This window comes from Mytilus californianus, unplaced genomic scaffold, assembly GCF_021869535.1.
Source record: "Mytilus californianus isolate M0D057914Y unplaced genomic scaffold, xbMytCali1.0.p SCAF_5, whole genome shotgun sequence".
Taxonomy (NCBI): Eukaryota; Metazoa; Mollusca; class Bivalvia; order Mytilida; family Mytilidae; genus Mytilus; species Mytilus californianus.
In genome coordinates, this window is record NW_026262701.1 from 1099800 (window position 1) to 1122736 (window position 22937).

The 22937-nt window shown below is 32.9% G+C and overlaps 2 protein-coding genes across 19 annotated transcripts in view; both read left to right on the forward strand.

The window, feature by feature from the left end:
- Positions 1-6189, forward strand: part of LOC127702032 (kinesin-like protein KIF28P) — an 89107-nt gene extending 82918 nt beyond the window's left edge. For all 17 annotated transcript variants that reach the window (XM_052206008.1, XM_052206018.1, XM_052206014.1 and 14 more), the window contains one exon: positions 3843-6189. In XM_052206008.1, the coding sequence (XP_052061968.1) occupies positions 3843-3935 (93 nt within the window). In that variant the 3' untranslated portion in view covers positions 3936-6189. The remainder of the gene's footprint in view (positions 1-3842) is intronic.
- A 3745-nt stretch (positions 6190-9934) lies between these two features.
- Positions 9935-15205, forward strand: LOC127702035 (uncharacterized). 2 transcript variants are annotated; one of them, XM_052206030.1, is made up of 2 exons: positions 9935-9999; positions 12326-15205. In XM_052206030.1, exon 2 carries the CDS (start codon positions 12336-12338, stop codon positions 14031-14033), a length of 1698 nt encoding a protein of 565 aa, XP_052061990.1. In that variant the 5' UTR covers positions 9935-9999; positions 12326-12335; the 3' UTR covers positions 14034-15205. The 2 variants fall into 2 exon arrangements, with proteins under 2 accessions (XP_052061990.1, XP_052061989.1); XM_052206029.1 differs by lacking the exon at positions 9935-9999 and adding an exon at positions 10114-10250.
- The last annotated feature ends 7732 nt before the right edge of the window (positions 15206-22937 follow it).

Genomic DNA, 22937 nt, shown 5'->3' on the forward strand with positions numbered 1-22937 from the left:
TAAATTGATCTGTATAATTGACTCAGTAATTTGAGTAACTATTTAATTTTATCACCAAAGATGGACAGGTGAATGGTCCGCATATAGACAGCTTCCAGCCAAGTAATAGGTACAGTAATAAAAAGTAATCAATCAAGTGTTATAAACTGTACATACTGAGATGAACCAAAGCACATTTCAACTCACAGTAACCTAGTTTCAGTTGAACAAAAGAGCAAATTAAGATTTCAGATGACAAAAAATACAAATAATAAAGATACGTTAATTTTATGTAATTAAATGAAAATATCTGAAAGCATATACATGTGTATAATCCTCTGATATATAAAGAATGTAAAACAGATATGGGAATCTTAAGATTAGGTGTTAAAGGCATAGTTGTATAATATCATAGATAAAGGTCTAAGCCCATATCAGTTTGTTTTATCAGTCACCTTAAGTAATGTTTAGCAAATTCTTTTAACATATTTTAAGCTTCAGTAGTTAATGTCAGTGTAATTTTTTGTGTTAAATGCTTGGAAACTACCAACCATATTTATTAATATTTATTCTTTCTATAATTGCATCAATAAAATTACATTCCAAATAACCACAATTGACCTGCATTGTTGTGAATGAACTGCGAAATCCTGGCCTTGACATTCCTTTCAAGGTTTTTCAGTTGTAAATTTGTGGTCTCGGTTTCTATGTGAATTCTAAAACTACACAACATTTGTTGCTCTCCAGCAATATTCATGTAATATGTGGTATAGTTTCCATGCTTTTCTACATGCATATAAACTATTACATGTTACATTATATTTTTCTTGATATCATAGAAAATCACAGACTGATGGAATTGTTGGAGCCATTATCAATGAAATGTGTCAGAAGTTTCTATCTAGCAGGTTCTATTAATAATATTGTCTGCTATGTTTTTATCTGATCTTACCTTGCAACTGAAAAAAAGTTCAAAGTTTTCAGAAAAATATTGAGATAATTTGAACAAATAAGCTACCCAATATTATAATTTACATTATTGATGATAAGTGAGTTTCCTGTTTTGGTAATGTCAGGAAACACTACCAGTCATCATATCCAGTGCCATACTTTATATATTTCAAAGGGAAAATAACATAGTGGTCAGTGTGACTAGGGCTGAGTAATTTATCTATGGCTTTATACATATATGATTTAAAAGTATTCATAAAACAATTGAACAAGGTAAAGCTAAACAGTGCTTTGAAATATAAGATGGTGTTAACGTTTGCTGTAGCTAGTTTTATTCCTAGCACTAAATGCATCTTAATTTAGGCTAGGTTATAATGTAGGGGTGTAGGGTGGGGTACTGGTATAACTCTGTCCATAGATTTTTTTCCATATCTTTTTCCATGCTTTTCTGCTTAAATCAGTTTCTTCACCAGTAACTGATGAAAACAGAATGTTACCAATCCATCAAAAACATTTCTACTGTACAGGACATGTGATAATGCAACTGTGCACCTGCTATTTCAGTCTTTTTCCCCAGTGATTTTTGGTGTTTCACATGCCAAAACATTGATTTGGCAATTTCTGTGTATTTTGTTTTGAGATGGCAGGAGATGCAAATCTTGCTTGGAAGACTTACACATTTTTTCAACTCCAGTAAACCTACAAAATTGTATTTGTTATTCAGCCTTGAAGACATAAATTCTACACACTGGTGGAATTACAGGGCTCTCAGTTTTACCAGCCAGCAGGGTAATACACCATAATGGTGGAAAGACGGCGACAAGCCAATTCAAGTGTGAAACTGGGATTGAAATACTTTCCTTTTTGTAGTAGTGGTATTTTTAAGTCTCCCAAACGAAGTTTGGGAAGACTTATTGTTTTTGCTCAGTTCTTATTATTATTCTTCTTCTTCTTCTTCTTCTTCTTCTTCCGCCGCTTTTAAATTTGAACTTGTCCGCACCCGTTCTCCGAAACCACTTGTCAGATTAACTTAGGGTTTCACAATATGTTAGACTAACATGTCTAGTGGTGCAATCAGGGTTTTGTTTGTGTAATGGGGTTTATAAAGGGGTACTAAGAGGGGCAAAAAGAAAAGAGGGTTTTACTATAGAACCCTATGGGATTTTATTTTTTTAAATTTTCAAATGATTATGAATTGAAAACCATTTGTGATAGACATATTCTTTTTAATTGAAAATGTTCTAAATGATAAAGCCCATTAAATGAAATACAGGGTTAGTCCCCAGGGGTCACCCCCCACCCCCTGCCATTTAAGAAAGTTCTAATACCTTGTAAGTGGTCAAGATCCCCACCCCTAAACCATATATATTTTGGTTTGTCATGCTAAGATGGTTTGAATGATATACAGGGTTAGTCCCCAGGGGTCATCCCGACCCCCTGCCATTTGAGAAAGTTCTAATATCTTGTAAATGGTAGAGATCCCAACCCCTAAACCATATATATTCTGGTTTGTCATGATAAAGCACATCAAATGTAATACAGGGTTAGTCCCAGGGGTCACCCCCACCCCCTGCCATTTGAGAAAGTTCTAATATCTTGTAAATGGTCGAGATCCCCACCCCTAAACCATATATATTCTGGTTTGTCATGCTAAGATGGTTTGAATGATATACAGGGTTAGTCCCCTGGGGTCATCCTGACCCTTTGCCATTTGAGAAAGTTCTAATATCTTGTAAATGGTCGAGATCCCCATCCCTAAACCATATATATTCTGGTTTGTCATGATAAAGCACATCAAATGAAATACAGGGTTAGTCCCCAGGGGTCACCCCAACCCCTGCCATTTAAGAAAGTTCTAATATCTTGTAAGTGGTCAAGATCCCCATCCCCAAGCCATATATATTCTGGTTTGTCATGCTAAGATGGTTTGAATGATATACAGGGTTAGTCCCCAGGGGTCATCCTGACCCCCTGCCATTTGAGAAAGTTCTAGTATCTTGTAAATGGTTGAGATCCCAACCCCTAAACCATATATATTCTGGTTTGTCATGCCAAGATGTTTTGAATGATATACAGGGTTAGTCCCTAGGCATCACTTATGCATATAACTTTACTGGACCAAACCAGTTTTCACTGGACTTTGCCCAATGTCATGCGACCCTGGGAATTACGAATTATGGGAGCTTCGTTTGGGAGACTTCGTAACAGCATCCTGTTACAATCATTTTTTGTTTTTTAATGAAATTTATTCAAATGGAAAATGCATAAGATTAACCAAATAGCCTTAAAATAAAGTTGCTACATCATTTTGAGTTTAGCTCCTGTGATTATACCCTTACATTGCTTCACATTAAAAGAGAAACAATGTTATCCACAGGTACAGGTACATGAAGAAGTTAGTTGTATGATATTACTGATCTAACAATTGTCATTTTTATACAATTTCTGCACTTTTTGTTCTTCCTAGTTTACTAATGCATGCTTTAGTGTATTTTTCTTCTTGTTTTGCATGTATTTTATGTCTAGGTCAGAAACAACAATCATTTATTATAAATCAATTATTTACATGCAGTAGTAGAATGTCTTAGGAGCTTTTAATATGAGGATTCAATTTGTTTTTTTCTATTAATAAAAGTGACATGAAATGTGATGTTTTAATGTAATAATTGTGAACTTTATTGGTAATATTAAATGACTACTTTCATTAGATTAAATCAATTATAGTAATTTCATACTTTAAAACAATACACCAGATTAAACAAAAAATATCAAAACTTAACATTTTTTTTAAAATGTTTACCAAATTGCTCAGTTGATTTTCTTCTATTAAATTTAAATTTATTCAATGGTTAAAATGGTAACGGCTTATGTATATATGTAAATACTAATAAAAAAATGTTTTCTTATTATAGAGCACCAATGGAAATAAGGGAAAACAGAAAAGAAGGATCAATTCTGCAGATGGAAAACCAAAGGACGGAAGTTCTGCATGTACTTTACAATAACTGTTGATCTTTACAATGGCAACTTAAGATCAAGAAAATAATTCTCATTTTCTGATTAGAAAAAAACTATTTGCTGAAAAAGACTTTATATGATGTTGAGTTATAAATAGTTGCATGCATGTATTACAATTCATACTTATAGACCAGATAATGATTTAAATTTTATATATTTTATTTATTATTTTTTTAAATTTTTTTTTTAATTTTCTGTGGTAGAGGGAAGCTTTATAACTGTTCCTCCAATTATCTTAATTCTTACAAAATATGGCCATTTGTACACAATTTCAACAAATTCCAATTCTGAATAAAAAGAGATGAGGTTATACCTAATGACACTAAAAAACAAAAGACTTTAGAGGTAAGCCTACAGTCTTCAACAAACAGACAACAAATGAGCTGTGTTGGATAGAAATCATCCTTATGCAAATGAATATCAATACATCTGTTAACCATTTTTCGTGTTGAAAAATCTCTTTGCAAAGTCTGTAACTGTTTGAAAATTGAGTTGATATAAGAACCCAACAAAACAGACCAAAATTCATCTTATATTTCGTATTTGAAAGTTCCAAAATCAGTCAAAGTCTTACACATGTATATGTGATTTCTATCTGACACAGCTCAAATGTTGATTAAATATGTAATTCTGAGTAAAAATATTCTGTAATGTGAAAGACCAACTACCTATATGTAATTCTATTGTTCAAGTTTTCCTGGAAACTAACCTCTAGTATTCTTCAAATATTAATCCTAACTAATGATCTTTTGATTTGAGGCTTTATAGATATTTCTCCTCATTCATAATATATCTTGAATGTTCAGTTTATGAATCAACATAACTATACAAAATTTCATTTGTAGGAAGATTCAGATAAAACAGGACTTTCAATTACAAAAATAATATTTATATGTCTTGAAAATTACTGAGTTTTCAAAATAACACAATGCTGCAAATTTAATAGGATTTTAGTTGTATAAACAACAAATCAAGCATTATATTCAGTTTGCAATATACTTATTTTGTAATCAAAAATAATCTCTTAAGGCTTGTTTATGCTTTTGTAGTCTTTTGTTTCAAAATCAATAAAAAGTTACTTTTTAAATTAAAAAAAAAAATGAAGTCAAATTTCCACCAATTCTTACTTTCTATGTAAATATATTGTCATTTTAGAACAGTAACTTAAATAAAAATCTCTGTATCAAAGCTAGTTTTTTGTGACATTATTATATTTAAAACATATTTTGAGAATAAAATCTTGTCTTAGCCATTATTTCAAAAAAAAAATGAAAAACAATCTATTTGTCATTTAGTTATTTGATTTTTTATTAAATGAAGCAGAGATACCAATGACAAAACGTCAATGGACTACCAAAACTTGAAACTAAACAAAATAGTTTTGTAAGAAACAGATAAAAAAATTATGTTAGTCAATGAAGAGTGTTAGAAAGTCAAGTAACTGCAAAAGCATAAATATGTGCCATTGTATAATGTGTGCAATGTTTTTTGTTTTTCTATGTGGTGCTTTTTGCCCATTTAAATCAGATATTGTTTACTAATATTTACCTCCTTTTTTGCAATTTGTATTTGTTATTGTTTCTTGCTTGTTTAAATTTGTATTAGATCTCATAAATGTACACACACAAATCACACACTTGAAATATTTGTTGTAGCTTTGTTTCACTTATTTTGTTATTGTAAAAAAGTGCATGAAAATTATATGCACTTTTTTTACAACCATTGAGAAAAAAAAAATGGTAAAAAAATATTAAAACAGTTAGAAGGTATAGTTGTAGCCACACCACAAAGTAACACACTAGGAAAAATTTGATGTATTCATTGGATATTTGATATTTCAAATATATTTTTTGAAAATGTTTTATACATATTTTAATAACTGTATTTACTGTTTTACGATCAAGATCAAATTATTTGTCTCGAGAAAGGTATTGAAAATAAATGGGAACTTTATATTAAAAACATAAATTCCTCCCTAGTTTCTTGTAAAAACAGAAATAATATTTGCAGTCGAATAAAAATAACTAGATATTCCATCCAGCATGTTAACATATTTTGTATTTTGTTACTGTTTGTTAAATAGATATAGTTACCTGATCCGTCCACAGAATTTGGAAAGCCATGTATTAATGTATGAAACCAATTTGGTGATATAAAGATCTGTGATATTATAAATGATGTTTATTCAGACTATTATTTTCTTGTATACTATTTTCATACAATAAAATGTTACAATTCTTACGGTCAGTCTTGTATGTAAATGGAGAAAGAAATATGTGGGATGTATTTCTGTGTTGGATGTGCCTGAATTGGATGTCTTGATAGGATGTAAACTGAGTTCGAATAAAAATGCACTGATCTTTCAGGTATATTTTGAAAATCAATATCCATATATCTACATATAAACACACAAGATTCAGAGGGAAATAATTTCAAATTATCATTTTGACTTGGTAGTGTTGAATGGGTTTTAAAAATGCTTAATATTGATTATATATCACAACAATTTTGATATACATCAAAAAGTTCAATAAACTCTTGAGTGTTAAAAAAGTAAAAGAAATTGTAATATAAAGAAGAAAAAAAGAGACCGATGTGCCCAATCATCCAGCACAACCAAATGACCATGGCTATTAAATATACATCGCCAACGTGCCCCATCAGATACACCCAACCCAGCTAAATGTACATGGCTAATAAATATACATCGTCAACATGAGGAACTTCTTAGGAAGAAAGAAAATTTGGTGACTATATTGAACGAATCTATCCCATCGAACTAGAGATAAAGGATACTACAGATACAGTTAAGTCTGCCTCATATCTTGACTTACATCTAGAAATTGACAATGATGGTCGGTTGAAAACAAAACTTTACGACAAAATAGATGATTTCAGCTTCCCAATTGTAAACTTTCCATTTCTATGTAGCAACATTCCAGCAGCGCCTGCATACGGAGTATATATCTCCCAATTAATACGATATTCCCGGGCTTGTGTTTCCTATCATGATTTCCTTGATAGAGGATTGCTGCTCACAAGGAAGCTATTAAACCAAGAGTTCCAAATGGTGAAGTTGAAGTCATCCCTTCGTAAATTTTACGGACGCCATCACGAGTTGGTTGACCGTTATGGAATAACCGTTTCACAGATGATATCGGATATGTTCCTTATGTCGTAACTACAATACCCTCCCTTTTCACGAATGTGACTTGCCGAATTAGACTATTTATCGGATTTGTAATAACATAAGCAACACGACGGGTGCCACATGTGGAGCAGGATCTGCTTACCCTTCCGGAGCACCTGAGATCACCCCCAGTTTTTGGTGGGGTTCGTGTTGCTTAGTCTTTGGTTTTCTATGTTGTGTCATCTGTAATATTATTTGTCTGTTTGTCTTTTTATTTTTGGCCATGGCGTTGTCAGTTTGTTTTCGATCTATGAGTTTGACTGTCCCTCTGGTATCTTTCGTCCCTCTCCTATACACCCAACCCAGCTAAATGTACATGGCTATTAAATATACATCGCCAACGTGCCCCATCAGATACACCCAACCCAGCTAATGTACATGGCTATTAAATATACATCGCCAACGTGCCCAATCAGATACACCAAACCCAGCTAAATGAACATGGCTATTAAATATACATCGTCAACGTGCCCAATCAGATACACCCAACCAAACTAAATGTACATGGCTATTAAATATACATCGTCAACATGCCCCATCAGATACACCCAACCCAGCTAAATGTACATGGCTATTAAATATACATCGTCAACGTGCCCCATCAGATACACCAAACCCAGCTAAATGTACATGGCTATTATTAATTAAATATACATCGTCGACATGCTCCATCAGATACACCCAACCCAGCTAAATGTACATGGCTATTAAAAAAGAGGTGGAAGATACGAAAGAGATACTTTGACTCATAAGTCGAAAATGAACTGACAATGCCATGGCAATAACCTAAATACTACTAAAAGACAATCACTAGTCTACAAAACACAACATAGAAAACAAAAGACAGCATTACAAACCCCACTAAAAATCAGGGTGATCTCGGGTGGCGTTCACAATTTTTATCCTGGTATCTATGATTAGTTTATTGTCAGTTTGTTTTAACTTATGAGTTTGAATATTCATTTGGTATCTTTAGCCACTCTTTTTTCTAACCCTAAGACAAGACATCAACGTCACGAATTGGTTGACCGATACAAAGTGTCTTGAGTCTAAACTCACAAGAGACATGTTTTCGTTGTCTTATTTTGGCTAATTTTGCATTTAGATTAAGGTCTAATCAACAACAAATGCCGAGGAACAGCTTTAGTGTAGCAACAATAACTTTTGATGCGATGAGGATGCTAGGTAATACAAATACCGATCCTAGTGTGTTTGAGTCTTAGATATATGTTTGTTCTAGTAATTCAGGTGTTTTACATTTACTTTAGGTCTGAAAACTGCTGCAGACAAGTATGCATTAAAACCAAATGAATATGAATACACTACACACACTGAACATAACTAAATAACTAAAGGAAATGGAAAAAATATATCCAATTCTGATTTGTCGTCATAGAAAGGTTGATTTGTAGCTCAATATTTATCTTTCAGTCTACTTGCAGCAAAAGCTTATTTTATACTAGTATGTAAAGAAGGATGTATAAATAATTTGGAAAAAGGTCAAAAGGAACTTATATATAATTGTTGGTAAAAAGGGAAGACGATAAATACAAATTAGTAAACATAAACCATAGATGTAAAAAAAAACAAACCAGACAACGCTATGGTAACAAATCAAAGAAGAGACAAACAACATGTAGCTCACAAAACACTCCATAAAGACTGAGCAGCATGAACCACACCAAAAAATTGTGGAAGATCTCAGGTGCTCCGGAAGGGTAAGCAGATCCTGCTTCACATGTGGCACCCGTCGTGTTGCTCATATAAATACAAACCCGTTGGTAAATCTAATTCTGTAGGTCACATACGAGTGATAACGATAAGAAAAACATATATGTGGTCATATTAGATATTCATTAACGATCTAACAAATCATGATGTCGTCCGTAGAACTTTCGTATGTATGTCTTCAATAAAGACTAGATCTTGAAAGGACAAAAATAGTGGTAAAAGACACATTAAATGCATTGCCAACATATAAAGACTCGGGTAAGGACGAATATCTATGAATATTTGCCTCCGGACATAGACTTCGACATATGACGTATACACTCAATTACTGAAGACTTTGTTTTGAATTCAATATTCTGTTTTTTTTTAATTGGGTAGTTGGATGAATTACTGTCTCATAGCCATTCGATTTCCATTTCGGCTTGTTCATATTTTTCATTGTACAGTTTTGGAGAATAACAATAATGGCGCACATACCGTTTGAGCTCGACTAAAGGAAACACAGGCGCTTTGGACATAGAACCCTTTATTTTTGTTTTTGTTCTTCACACATTTCAATTATCATTATCTTCTAAGAATATTGATTTTCAATTTAATGTATAATGTATTCCTATCCATAACAATACAATATCAGTGTAGCACTAAGAAATAAAATTCTCTCCTCTACTATAAACTACCTACGGGAAATAAAAATATAGGGCGACACTGAGAAATTCTGCCACTTTAATATTATATAGTATAGGAACAATGTAGCAAAAATAAAAATAAACCATAGGTTCCTGTCCGCAAGCAAACTTCTGTCATTTTCTCCATGTCCAGCATTCAATGGATCTGCAACGGCCAGCATGTTTTACACATTATTATTATAAATTAACTGTTTACAAAAGGAACAAATTACCTTAGATGTATATGGCAAAGCTTTTGGGAAATTTGGGTCCTAAATGCTCTTTTATACTTTTTTTTTCTTTTTATTCGAGCGTCACTTTGTAGACAAAACCCTTGTCTGATGTACACAATGTTATTTACTTTTTATACATTTCCATTTTGAAAAGTATTCACCTATTTATACTTCAACTTTAAATAACCAATCACGGGGGTTAATCATTTGAGTACTGTATCGTAAACAGCAGGTATTTATAAAATTATTGTTGATTTCATATTGTCTAAACTCAATGTTCCATGTCTAACATCCAATGTATCTGCAACGATCAACATGTCTAACGAAAATCATTATGTTTCCTATATTTTTATTTTCAAAGGTATCGACCGAGTTACAGTTTATTTTTAAAATCACCTGACATTATTATTATTGGATGCACAATTACAATTCGGGGGTTATTCAACCGAACACGGTAGTGTATATATATCTATGACATAGCAGGTATTTATTTTTGAATTCATTTTGTCTAACTGTATTCCAGGTTTTCTGATCATTTAACTTTGTTACTGTCATTACAAATATGCAAATGTGTACCTCACAACTGTTTCTATTTACAACTGTTTACTTCGTTCTCTTGATTAGGTTATATTATAATTGTCAATTCCTAATTTTCCGCAAAGTATAAATAATTTAAATGCGTATGCAGTTACTAGTAGCATATTATTTTTGTTATTATCTGTAGCCTCATTCTAAAATATATGGTCCTTGGGGTCTTTTATTATAAATCGTAAGTAATGACAAGAGCCCCCCTGACAAGATTATCGATCAGGAGGGTTGTTAATACTTTGTTGTGATTGTGGCGTTTTAAAATCAGACAAAGAACGTGAACTCTGATTTCAACAATTATTGAAGAAATGGACGTAAAAAACAGAATAAAAAAAACAACCAAATTTGCCCCTTATGCTTAATGATACAACCTAGATAAAGTTAAAAGAATAAAAATACACGAAAAAGGGGCAAAAAGAAAAAGATGAAGATTAAGGAAGTGTGACAGGAATAAGGCAGCTAAGAACAAAATCACTGTAATCGTCCCTGAACACTAATAGTTGATGCCTTCTAGAACCCAGTTATTTGTTTTGTACTATAGCAGTATTGTTTACTGTTAATTTCTTAAAATGCAATGTATTTTACATTTTTAAAAAGAAGCAACGACATCATATATTATACATTGCTGTATCATACCGTCGTATGGCGTTTACATTTCTCAATTGATAGGTTACGCACGTGCATGTTCACACTATACGGACTAAATTTGCAAAGGGTACGCCCCTTACATAAAATCTGATCAAATAGAGTAATGTGGTAGAAGGACAAAATCGAAACTACATACGAATTGATCTACCAACTCACTATCGACATGTTTTCGCATTCTTTTATCTTTAGATACCAGAATAGTCGTTTCATCCGGAATACAACGATTGTGTCCTATTCCCGGTAGTGCCATTTTGACTGATTTGGATTTGATTTACGGGTGATACACGAATAGCAGTAGACGCTTACCCTGTTAACTTAATTCAAATAAACTCATCATAGATACCAGGCTTAAAACTTTGTACGCCAGACGCGCGTTTCGTGTACAAAAGCCTCATCAGTGACGACGCTGGATCAGAACCATTAAAAAGGCTCGATAAAGTACGAAGTTGAAGAGCATTGAGGACCCCAAAATTCCAAAAGGTTTTTCCAAATACAGCTATTTGGTATTTGGTATCAAAGGGAGCATTGAAATAACCTTTTTTGAGTTTCAAAATAATTTGTTAAAAACAAGCGACCAGTTGGAATTAATAATTGAATGACAAGTTCCTATCCTTTTAATATGTATAGATATGAACTAAAATGTACAAGTAAAAGATACCAAGAGGTCAATCGAAAATAAACAAAAATATAAAGACATAGAATAGAAATAGAAAAAGTCCGCATATATATAATATGCGTGGAAAGGGAGTCTTTGAACACGAACACAGAAAAATCGAGGGTATATCCAGGGGCTTCCAAAAGGTATTCTGTTCCTGCTTGAAATGATGCCTGTAAAAATGTAGAGTTGGTTATACTTGACGATGAAAAATGATGACCGACGATGTGCTTTAAGTGGTAAATATTAAACATCATGCAATATAAGCATGTCAAAGTCCTAGCTATGATTTGATCTTACCTTCGGGTTGGCCATTGTCGTTCGTTGTCAAATAATTTGTCTCCGTCTATAGGATTCTCAAGACACCTTGACTTTGTTCTTAATAAACCACAGTTATTATAAATATATATATACTAGTATTCGATGATGTTATGTCACATTTCATTTTGAAACCCAACATGAAAAAAAATGTGATTTTTCCACTCTTTAACGCTTGCATTGTGTGTTGTATTGTTTAATATTTTGTCTTCGGGCATCACAAAAAAAAACATCAATTTTCGAAGTACGCATCTGATGCAGTAAAATTGGCACTGTTAATGTTATTATAACGCAGTATTTATATGAAATTGAACTTGTACTTGTTTTGATACCAATACATTTGTTTAAGGTACTACAAAATGTCATCAAGTAGTCTTTGCGGACCCTGTAGTCATGCCAACAGACGTAAACATGCACAGAAATGGTGTACAGATTGTGAGGAAGGTTTCTGTGCTGACTGCGAACAGATTCACAGGTCAATGATGCTTACTACAGACCACACATTGGTATCAACCAATGTAGTACATGAAACTGAAAATGTTGCTGTCATTATGAATTGTGACATTCATGGTAAGAAATTTGATCTCTACTGCAAGACACATGACGTAGCTATTTGCGTAGCCTGCATTCAGTCAAAACACAAACATTGTTCTGATGCCGTTATTTCACTTGATGAAGCAGCAAAAAATTCAAAGACATCAACAGCCCTGGATGATATGGTTGATTCAATCAATGTCGCTCTAGATAGCATGAAAAATATCATCAACAATCGCAATGTTGCTATGCAAAATATTGCAGTACAAGAACAGACCATCCGAAAATCCATCGGTGAAATGAGAGCAAATTTAAACAAACATTTGGACGATATTGAGAAAAAGTTGTTGGATGAGTTGTCAGAACTATATACAAACTGTAAATCAAAGTATGGAAAAGTCCTCAAAACTTTTAATAAAACAGCGAACGAAATCAAGTTACTTCAAGAACAAGCATCACAACTGAAATGTGTCGGATCCGACTTACAGGTATTTCTTGGAACTCGTCAGATCACCAAATTAATCAATGTTGAGGTACAATCCGTTAAATCGGGGACGAGTGCAATGCAGGATTACACGATAGGGATAGAAATGCATCCAGTAATTACTTCATTACTTGAGGGTATCGATAACTTTGGAAAGATTAAAGTTGAGGAAAAAAACTTCAGTTTACCTTTCAAAGAGGCAAAAATCGTTCAAGCTCAAATAGTTCATACACCAGTCCGTCTATTGTTTGATAGTACCGGGATACGATTGCGAAAGAAGTTTAAAATAAAGGAGACAAAAGATGAAACGAAAGTCTACGGATGTGTTATTTTACCGAACAGCCATATATTAGTTGCCATTTACTCCGAAGACAAAGTCATAATGGAGTATAGCGACGATGGAAGACATATTCGTGACATATCAGTCTCTGACAAACCGTACGATTTGGCAGTTATAGACAGTTATCTTATTGCAGTTTCATATGATGATTTTATGGAAATAATGAACATAATAGACAACAACGCTCAGGCAAAGGTAAATTTTGGATCGCCATGTTGGGGCATTTCATATCAAAATCGAAAAATTTATATCAAGGTCGACGAGGAAGGAATAGTGGAGCTGGATTTGTTAGGGAACAGATTGCGTACAATAGGCGGGAAGTTTGCTGAAGCCGGCTGGATTTTCCACATAACTACAACAAAAGACAGAATATATTGTACCGACTTCGAGAAAGATGCAGTTTACTGCTGTTGTATGACAGGAGAAGATATCTGGACATTTACTGATGAATCTCTTTCCAATGCCAGGGGAATATCAGCTGACGGTGACGAGAACGTGTTTGTTGTGGGGAGGGAATCTAATAGTTTGATGATGATACAGCATGATGGAAAAGTCGTTAAAACGTTACTTACTGAATCTGATTGTCTCAATGATCCAGTAGGGGTGCACTACAACAAAGATAAACAATTACTGTTGATATGTAATCAATATACTGGAGAGGTATTTCTATATAGTGTTACAAAGGAATCGTACATCTAAGTGTAATGAAAACATGGTCGACTTTAAACAAGATTTTATTATGCATCTCTGTCTTGGGCGATGGGTCGACTTTAAACAAGATTTTATTATGCATCTCTGTCTTGGGCGATGTTTAAATCATATATCGTAGCTCCTACCATTTAATTGGTGATTTGAGAACAGTTAGTCGATTTTGATATCTGACACGAGTTATTTTTCCGCGTTATTTGATTTTTTCTCTATATGTGATACTTTTGTGTGTTTGGTGCCAGTCTGCAACATCTAGTTTATTTTCTTTATTCACTGCCAAGAGAATACGAGGTGAAAGAATGTAAACGAGAAAAAGATTCTAAAATACTAAGAAACCAGTTGCGAATTCAACAACATACATTTAAGAATAAGCGTTTTTATATTTATCCTCCAGATTGTTAATTGTGCGAAGGTATTCAATATTTCAACAATCAACCTGCTGGTATTAGGGTAGTTATGATGAACTAAACATTCGGTTGAATCTGAGTAGGTATTAAAATACATAAAACTACTTAAAAAGACTATTCTGAATTAAAAAAAGTGGGATGATTCTCAACTTCAAGTTTTTTCTTAATTTATGCCATGGCAAATGATTGGCGTAGAAATGTCAGTAAATCAGTTTAAATGAAAATGTTCATGGACAGGTCTTGTATTTCAGGTAAGAAGACTATTAACACAGGTGTTATTATCAACAACTGTATTGATTAATTCATTTGTCCGGTATATGTTAAGATGTATATCAATTACAGGACATTGTTGCTATTGAAATGCGTATTTATCTGTGGTACATTTTCTATAATATGCATATGTCGGGTCTAGGAACAATGTCTAGTTATACTGAAATTATGATTATTTGCGGAAACGCTGTGACGTAAATTGTACTTCCAAATAATGTAATTGTTTAAAATCGTCTAAAAAAATAAATAGATAAAAGGTGTTAAAAACTGCAAATGACAGAATCAAATTTGTAAGAGGTATTTCATTACACATTACATATTTGTCTGTATTTTCAAATTTCGTTAGTATGGAACTTGACTGAACAAAATGGCGTCAATGTATACAGTTAACTAGGAACTTTACAAAATCATTGACAGTTTGTTTTATAACATATTTTTATAACAACCACATTATGAAATAAAAAGTAAAATAACGAAAATACCGAACTCCAAGATCTTCAAAACGGAAAGTCTTTTATCAAATAGCGAAATCAAAAGCTCAAACACATCAATCGAATGGAAAGCAACTGTCTCATTCATGACTTGGTACAAACATTTCCTTGTGTAGAAAATGATGGATTAAACCTGGTTATAGAGCTAGCGAAACCTCTTACTTGTATGACAGTCGCAAATAATTCCATTATATTGACAACAAGGTGAGCAAAACAAACAGACATAATAGGTAAAAATGTCAAAAATGAAATTAATGTTTCAACTTTTAAACAATATTTTGTCGTCAAATAGTATTCAAGCCTTTACAAAAATTCTCAGCATATCAGTAAATGGTCAATATCGTCGATGTGTCGAATTTGGTTCCGATTCATCGACGATATTGACATAAAATGGGGTAATACTGAACACGAACTCAATGTGTTCATTCAACATGCCAACGATGCACATCCCTCAATACAATTCTCTTTTGAAATCTCTGCCTCTAAGATTACATTTCTTGACACTGGTCGCGGTCACCTAAAAATGGGGGTTACAGAAAATAAAAACATTGATGAAGGTTTCTCTCATGCTAACAATATCAGTCGAGATGAACTTTTACAATATAAAGAGAACAAAAGTCAACAAAAGAGTCCCGTTTATGCTGAATTACCATCCTAAATTTGACAAGTTATCACACCTTATCCGCGCAAAATGGAAAGATATCGAAAAAAATCCAAGATCTTTCCCGAGCCACCTGTACTGGATTTTCGTATGCCCAAAAGCCTTAAAGACTTGCTGTTGAAAGCTGATGTATCCTCTAAATCATGATATTTGTCTGTGGGCTCTTGCAAGGGTTGTGGTAACTAACGGTGTCTAATCTGCAAGCAAAAACTGAATACCCAGACTTTTAACAGTCACTACACTGGTATTGAATACACCATATTTTGCAATGGTAATTCCAAGACTACAAATGCTACATATCTTCTACAGTGTAAATGTGGTAAAACGTATGTTGGTGAGTCAGAACAGCCATTTCACAAACGTATGAACGGCCATCGTAGTGACTATGAATGCAAAGTAGACTTTCCTCTCAGTCGACATTTGAAATCCCCTGGCCATATGAAGGCAGATCTCAATCGACTGACTATAACCAACATAGACCACAGCACTGCTTGGTCTAGGGAGGAGAGAATCACTTTGAAACGATTTTGAATAAGAAAATTAAAAACGTTGGCACAAAATGGGATCAATGAAAATGTGTAGTTCTAATCGCGAAGTTCTGTTAATTTGGGTTGTATAAGTAAGAAGTAAAATAACCAAAATACCGAACTCCAAGGAAAATTCAAAACGGAAAGTCCCTTGACAAATGGCAAAACCAAAAGCTCAAATACACGAAACGAATGGAAAACAACTGTCATATTCCTGACTTGGTATAGGCATTTCCTTATGTAGAAAATGGTGACAGTCTCTGTTGTAATTCCTTTAACATCGTCAACTCTGAAATTCTAGATTTATACCAGTTCAAACCGAACAGTGCTATCCATTTGGGATGTATAAATACACAGCCTCTGTTGTAATTTCTTAAACTTCGTCAACTTTGAAATTTAAGATTATACTAGTTTAAATCAAACATTGCTATTCATTTGGGATATATAAATACGCAGCCTCTGTTGTAATTACTCAACCTCGGTCAACTATGAAATTTTAGATAGATATCAGTTAAAATAGGACAGTACTGTTCATTGGGGACGTATATCTATCACTCAATATCTTAACCTTCGTCACCTGTGAAATTTTAGAATTATGCCAGCTCATATCGCATATTACTATTCTTTTGGGATGCCTATCTATGCAGTTCTGTTGTAAATACTTAACCTGCGTCAACTTCGAAATTTTAGAATCATACAAGCGTCGTTCGGTTTTTAATATGTATATGACTTTAAAGATTGTTGTAATTAAATCAGAATAGATTGATATAAAAACATTTAATATCATCATTTTCATACTTATGAAGGATAGCTGTTATCCGAAATATTTATAGATACTTATATTTAATGTTTCCTTTTTTATATATATTTGGTGTTGTTTTGTACACTTTTTAGTCGTAAATATATTATTTGTGTAATGTTTCAAGGTATCGTTACTCGTAACGATCCAGCGCCCTCATACGAAAATTAATCGATGACTAATATCTAAGACTTTATATAAACAAGTCTAAATCGAAAATAACGTTCAAACCTATGATTGCGTTGGATAAAAACCGCAATTTTTATACGTGTGCATGCAAAACAAATGTCTTGGTAGAGGGGTCTAAATACAGCACAAACAACATTTTCCAAAAGACCAAAAAAGTGAAAAAGTATATTTTTACAAAACGCATTTGACTAGCAGGTCGAACAACGGATGTTCTTAAACCCTGCTGACTGCCATGGCAATTGCCAAATAAACGGATCACCAGATGTAACAAAATGGGTCTTATTTATTAATTTAATTCTAAACAGAAAACAATAAACTTGGTTCAACCCACCATTTTTTCTTAAAATGTCCTGTACCAAGTCAGGAAGATGGCCATTGTTATATTATAGTTCGTTTCTGTGTGTGTTGCATTTTAGTGTTGTGTTTCTGTTGTGTCGTTGTTCTCCTCTTATATTTGACGTGTTTCCCTCAGTCTTAGTTTGTAACTCGGATTTGTTTTTTCTCAATCGATTTATGAACTTCGAATAGCGGTATACTGCTGTCGCCTTTATTTATGGCAGGCCAAACCTCCCGCTATATGGCAATGTTACAAAATATCGCTAACATGACAACACTACGTGACAGGAATACAGTACAAACAAACGCAAGAACACATGGCACAGAGAAATGCATAAATTAATAATATGATAGTACATTACAACATGTAATCCGCAGAATAACAACGGAATCTCCCATAAACGACTGCACAAACTGCACGTCACATGAATGGATCAACGCCACAAATAGTGACATATTTTTGTGACGTATATGTAATCTTGAAATTCATACAATTATATGGAACGAGATCCAAAAATTCACAATTATTTTCACAATACTAGTACAAATAATTATCATGATTATGACGGTCTTGAAAGGCTATTTTAAATTAAAGCTGTGACGACGTCATAATTATATGGACTAACACAATACTTTATCCATAGAAAACAGAAATTAACTCGACTATACTGACAAATAAGACATATGTGAAATGTACCGAAAATGCAGAATTCAAACCACAAACGATAAGACATACCACAATATCCAACCGTACTTACTTACCGTAAACCCAGAGATTCAATTTACGGGCGCCATCACGAGTTGATTGACCGTTATGGAATATTTGTTAAACAGATGGCGACGGATATGTTCCACCCCCAGTTTTTGGTGGGGTTCGTGTTGCATAGTCTTTATTTTTCTATGTTGTGTCTTCTGTACTATTATTTGTCTGTTTGTCTTTTCATCTTTAGCCATGGCGTTGTCAGTTTATTTTCAATCTTTGAGTTTGACTGTCCCTCTGGTATCTTTCGTCCCTCTTTTCCAATTGTCTCGAATGTGACCCTACGAATAAGACTTATCATCGGATTTGTACATACATGAGCAACATGACGAATGCCACATGATGGGCAGGAACTGCTACACTTCCGGAGCACCGACGATCACTCCCGGTTTTTGGTGGGGTTCGTGTTGAACAGTCTTTAGTTTTCTATGGTGTGTTTTGTATACTATTGTTTGTCTTTTGGTCATTTTCTTTTATCAAGCTGTTACTTTGATGAGTTTTTCTCTTAGATGTACCCATATTAAGTACCACAAACTGTTACTTTGATGAGTTTGTCTCTTAGATGTACCCATATTAAGTACCAAAAACTGTTACTTTGATGAGTTTGTCTCTTAGATGTACCCATATTAAGTACCACAAAACGATAGAGTTACCAAGTGACATTTAGAAGCAATATCATTTCTTCAACAATAGTTATGTCTTTTGCCAAGTTTCGAGATGCAGCATGCATTTCTTTATTTGTTCACTGGTAGCTCTTAATTAAAATTCCTTTGAGAAAACTAAACCAATCAAGTTTTGTCAAACTTCATGATTTCTTTTTTGATAATATCAATTATGGAAGACGTCCTAACAATACACTGCACTTATATATATTGATTGAAAAATATTGTTGAATCACCTATCAAAATTTTTTTTGGTGATTATTGTATAAACATAAAGATCTTGTAACAATTTGTATCAGTTCAATTCTTTATTTGCGTCATATATTTACCTATGTCTTCTGTATGTACATAAGTAGAAATACATTTATTTTCGTTATTCATGAAAAAGTATTTTAATTTAAAACACAATATTAAACTGACTGGCGCATGGCCAGGAATTATCATACTGTTCTTACGTCTATGGATGTTTATGTCAAGCGGTATGTATGTTTTTAAATTTATTTCTTAATGTTTATAACTGAAATGTAAGAGACTTTTGGCATAGTTTACTTGCTTGTCTAATTAACATTTAACATGGAGATGATTTATCCTCTCCTGAATTCTGTTAATAACATTAAAGATACACATTGTACTGCATCAGATGCGCATTACGACAAAAAATACTCTTCGGTGATGCTCAAGACCACAATATTGGAACATCCAAAAACCAAAAATGAACAAAACTATAGCCAAAGCCTGACAAGGAATCACAGCTATGCAACCAAGTGATATATTCATTAATCTAAATCATTAATAAACTCATAAAAGATAACAGGATTAAAATTTTGTACACCATACGACGCGCGTTTCGTCTTCTAAAGACTCATCAGTGACGCATGAATCAAAAAAGTAAAAAAGGACAAATAAAGTACGAAGTTGAAGAGCATTGAGAACCTAAAATTGCGAAAGGTTTTTTTTTGCCTTATTTTGTCTGGTTAGTATAATTTATATGCTAATGATATATGAATAGGCGTGTATACTGCAACATATTATACTCAACAACTGATGGGGTTTTAGTTTTAGTAAAACCCTCTAACCTATCACTCATGACTTTGTACATGCTGTATTTAAACGAGCTAAATACTAAGCTGTAATCACATTAACAGTACTCAATCTGCTTCTTAAGATGTACTAAAATAATACGTCTGTAAGTTCAGAATTTTAAGCTCTTGGTTCATTAGTACAATGATTATATCCTTATTTCCCTATATTTATATGACTATCTTATTGTATTCCGTATATGTCCCTCTTATTTTCTTCTAATTGTATATCGTTTTATTATGTCTTTAAATTAAGATGACTTTACATCTATAAAAAATCGTCCTGAATATGCATGAAATATTTGCCACTGGACGTTAAGCAACCAACAATCAATCATCTATAAAAAGTCCTTTAGTGCTTAAATGTTTATTTTCATATTACGAATCAAAGAAAGATAAACATCGATTGGATGTTTTTGACATACATACTGAAATATCAAAGTTTACATAGAGCAGCTAAAAATCTGATTGCTGTATTTTGGGCAACTGTATGAGTGAATATGAAAAACAATACGCGCGGTTGAAGTAAATTCATGATGTCAAAAACTTTCTTAGCGCTAAATAAAGTATTGTATTCCGTTTTAGATGAAAAACAGTTGACTCACTAACAAATATTTAGTTTTCAGTCATTTTTATCATGTTCACCGAAACTTCATTAAAAAGTCGCTGTTTATGTTAATACATCACTAATATGTTAAAGGGCTATTAAAGGTTTTCCTTGTTTTCGTGCATTATTTTATTATTTAGAAGACAGAATATCAAACAATGCAGACATCGTAAACAATAAGACATTGTCCGTCCTTGATCTTTGATCTTGATTTGACGGAAATTGCATTGTTCGATTATTTGACGACAGAGCAAGAAAAAGATAGTACAGATGACACGCTTTCGAATGGTATGTAGTTTAGCCGTATGTAAGGTGGGTGCAATACAAATGAAATTTGATGGTTAATGTCACACCACCAATAACGTTAGTACAAATAAGATCGTAAAAATTATTGATAGAGTATAAAGCTTTATTTCAATGGCTGACATAGAATCAATCAGACCAAAATTGTTTTATCAATATGATAGCTGCAAACATAACGATACATTAGTGCGAAATCTATATATTAGTGATTCCAATTGTATTAACTGTTCATTTTAATTTTTTAGAAATGGAACATGATTAAATCTTTATTAATAATTTGTTTGACAATACCTGTGGAGGAATACGATTGAACCGCTACTTGAATATACAGCCAACTACATGAGCCCCAAACGGAGAAGGCATTACCCAAACACAATTGACTGGTTGTGTAATGTTTCTTGATGACATTTTATGACTATCATAAAGTGTAAGAGAGGTTTAAAGAAATATAACTGAAATATAAAATTTCTCTGTAAAATATGCAATAACATTTATGTAATCATTAAGAAAATGCAAAACTGAATATAAGCATACCTTTATTCTGTTATAAAATATGAAAGACGCACCCTTCTATACAATGTATATTCATTAGCTCAGTCAAACGCCAAACAGACAGTATTCCAGTACTTTATTACATGTGAATGATTTATCTCAACTAATGGGGAATAAAGCCCACATATATAGAGTTGTATAAAAGGTTAATATATTTGAAATCATGAACCAACATGTCTGTATCCCTCAAGGTTCGGCCATGGGTCCTCGTTTGCCTTCACATTGTCAATAATATTGCCAATAATTTGATGGGCTTGTAAATAAAGGCAACAGTAGTATACCACTGTTCGAAAGTGTGAGATGCTGCTACCTATGTTGGAGACAGTTCTTATGACAAACTTGTTAAACAATCCTAAACAGATTTCATGGTCTTTAGAACTATGACTTTTACCGACACATATATAAAAAAGGAGATGTGGTATGCTTGCCAATGAAACAATTATCCAACAGAATTCAAATGAAGTGGATTCAAGCAATTATAGGCAACCGTACGACCTTCAATGATGAGAAAAACCCTTACCGTATAGTCGGCTATAAAAGGCAACGACTTGAAACACGAGAAACAATTCAAATGACAAAACTAACAGCCTAATTCATAATAAAGCAATTAACGAAAAACAAATATAACAGACATAAACCAATGACAACCACTGAATTACATGCATTGTATGTTCTAACATATGAGACAACAATCATTCAACGCATGAATCAACCGGCATGCCATGTTTGGTAAAGTAAGTAAAGAGATTCTATATTTCTACTGATACTGGTTGCACTATTATTCCTACCTATGTTTTCAAACTCTGTTGAGTTCTAAATGATATATAAACAATTCATTGTTGATTATGTTTTAACATGTATTATGTCTAACCTATCGGAGGGAGCTTTTATGAATTGTGATTCAAGCCAAATCTACTTTAAATAAACTTAACTATGTCATGTCTATGGAAAAATTAAACTTAATAACTTTAAGACCAAATTGAATTTAATTAAGATAATCCCTTATAAGATAAGATAAGAAAATTTTTTTTTGATTCGGCATAAGTCAAATATAAAACACAAGCTCTAATGAGCTTTTGACCTAATATAAAACATATACATAACATAAAAACAGTCTAAGATATAAACAACCTGCAATACAAATGTGAATCTCACGTAAAATTTAGCAGCGAATTTAGAACGAAGTAAAGCATTTATCTATATGTTTTACCTATTTAAAAGTTTAAAAATTTACAATTAAAAATATGTTAAC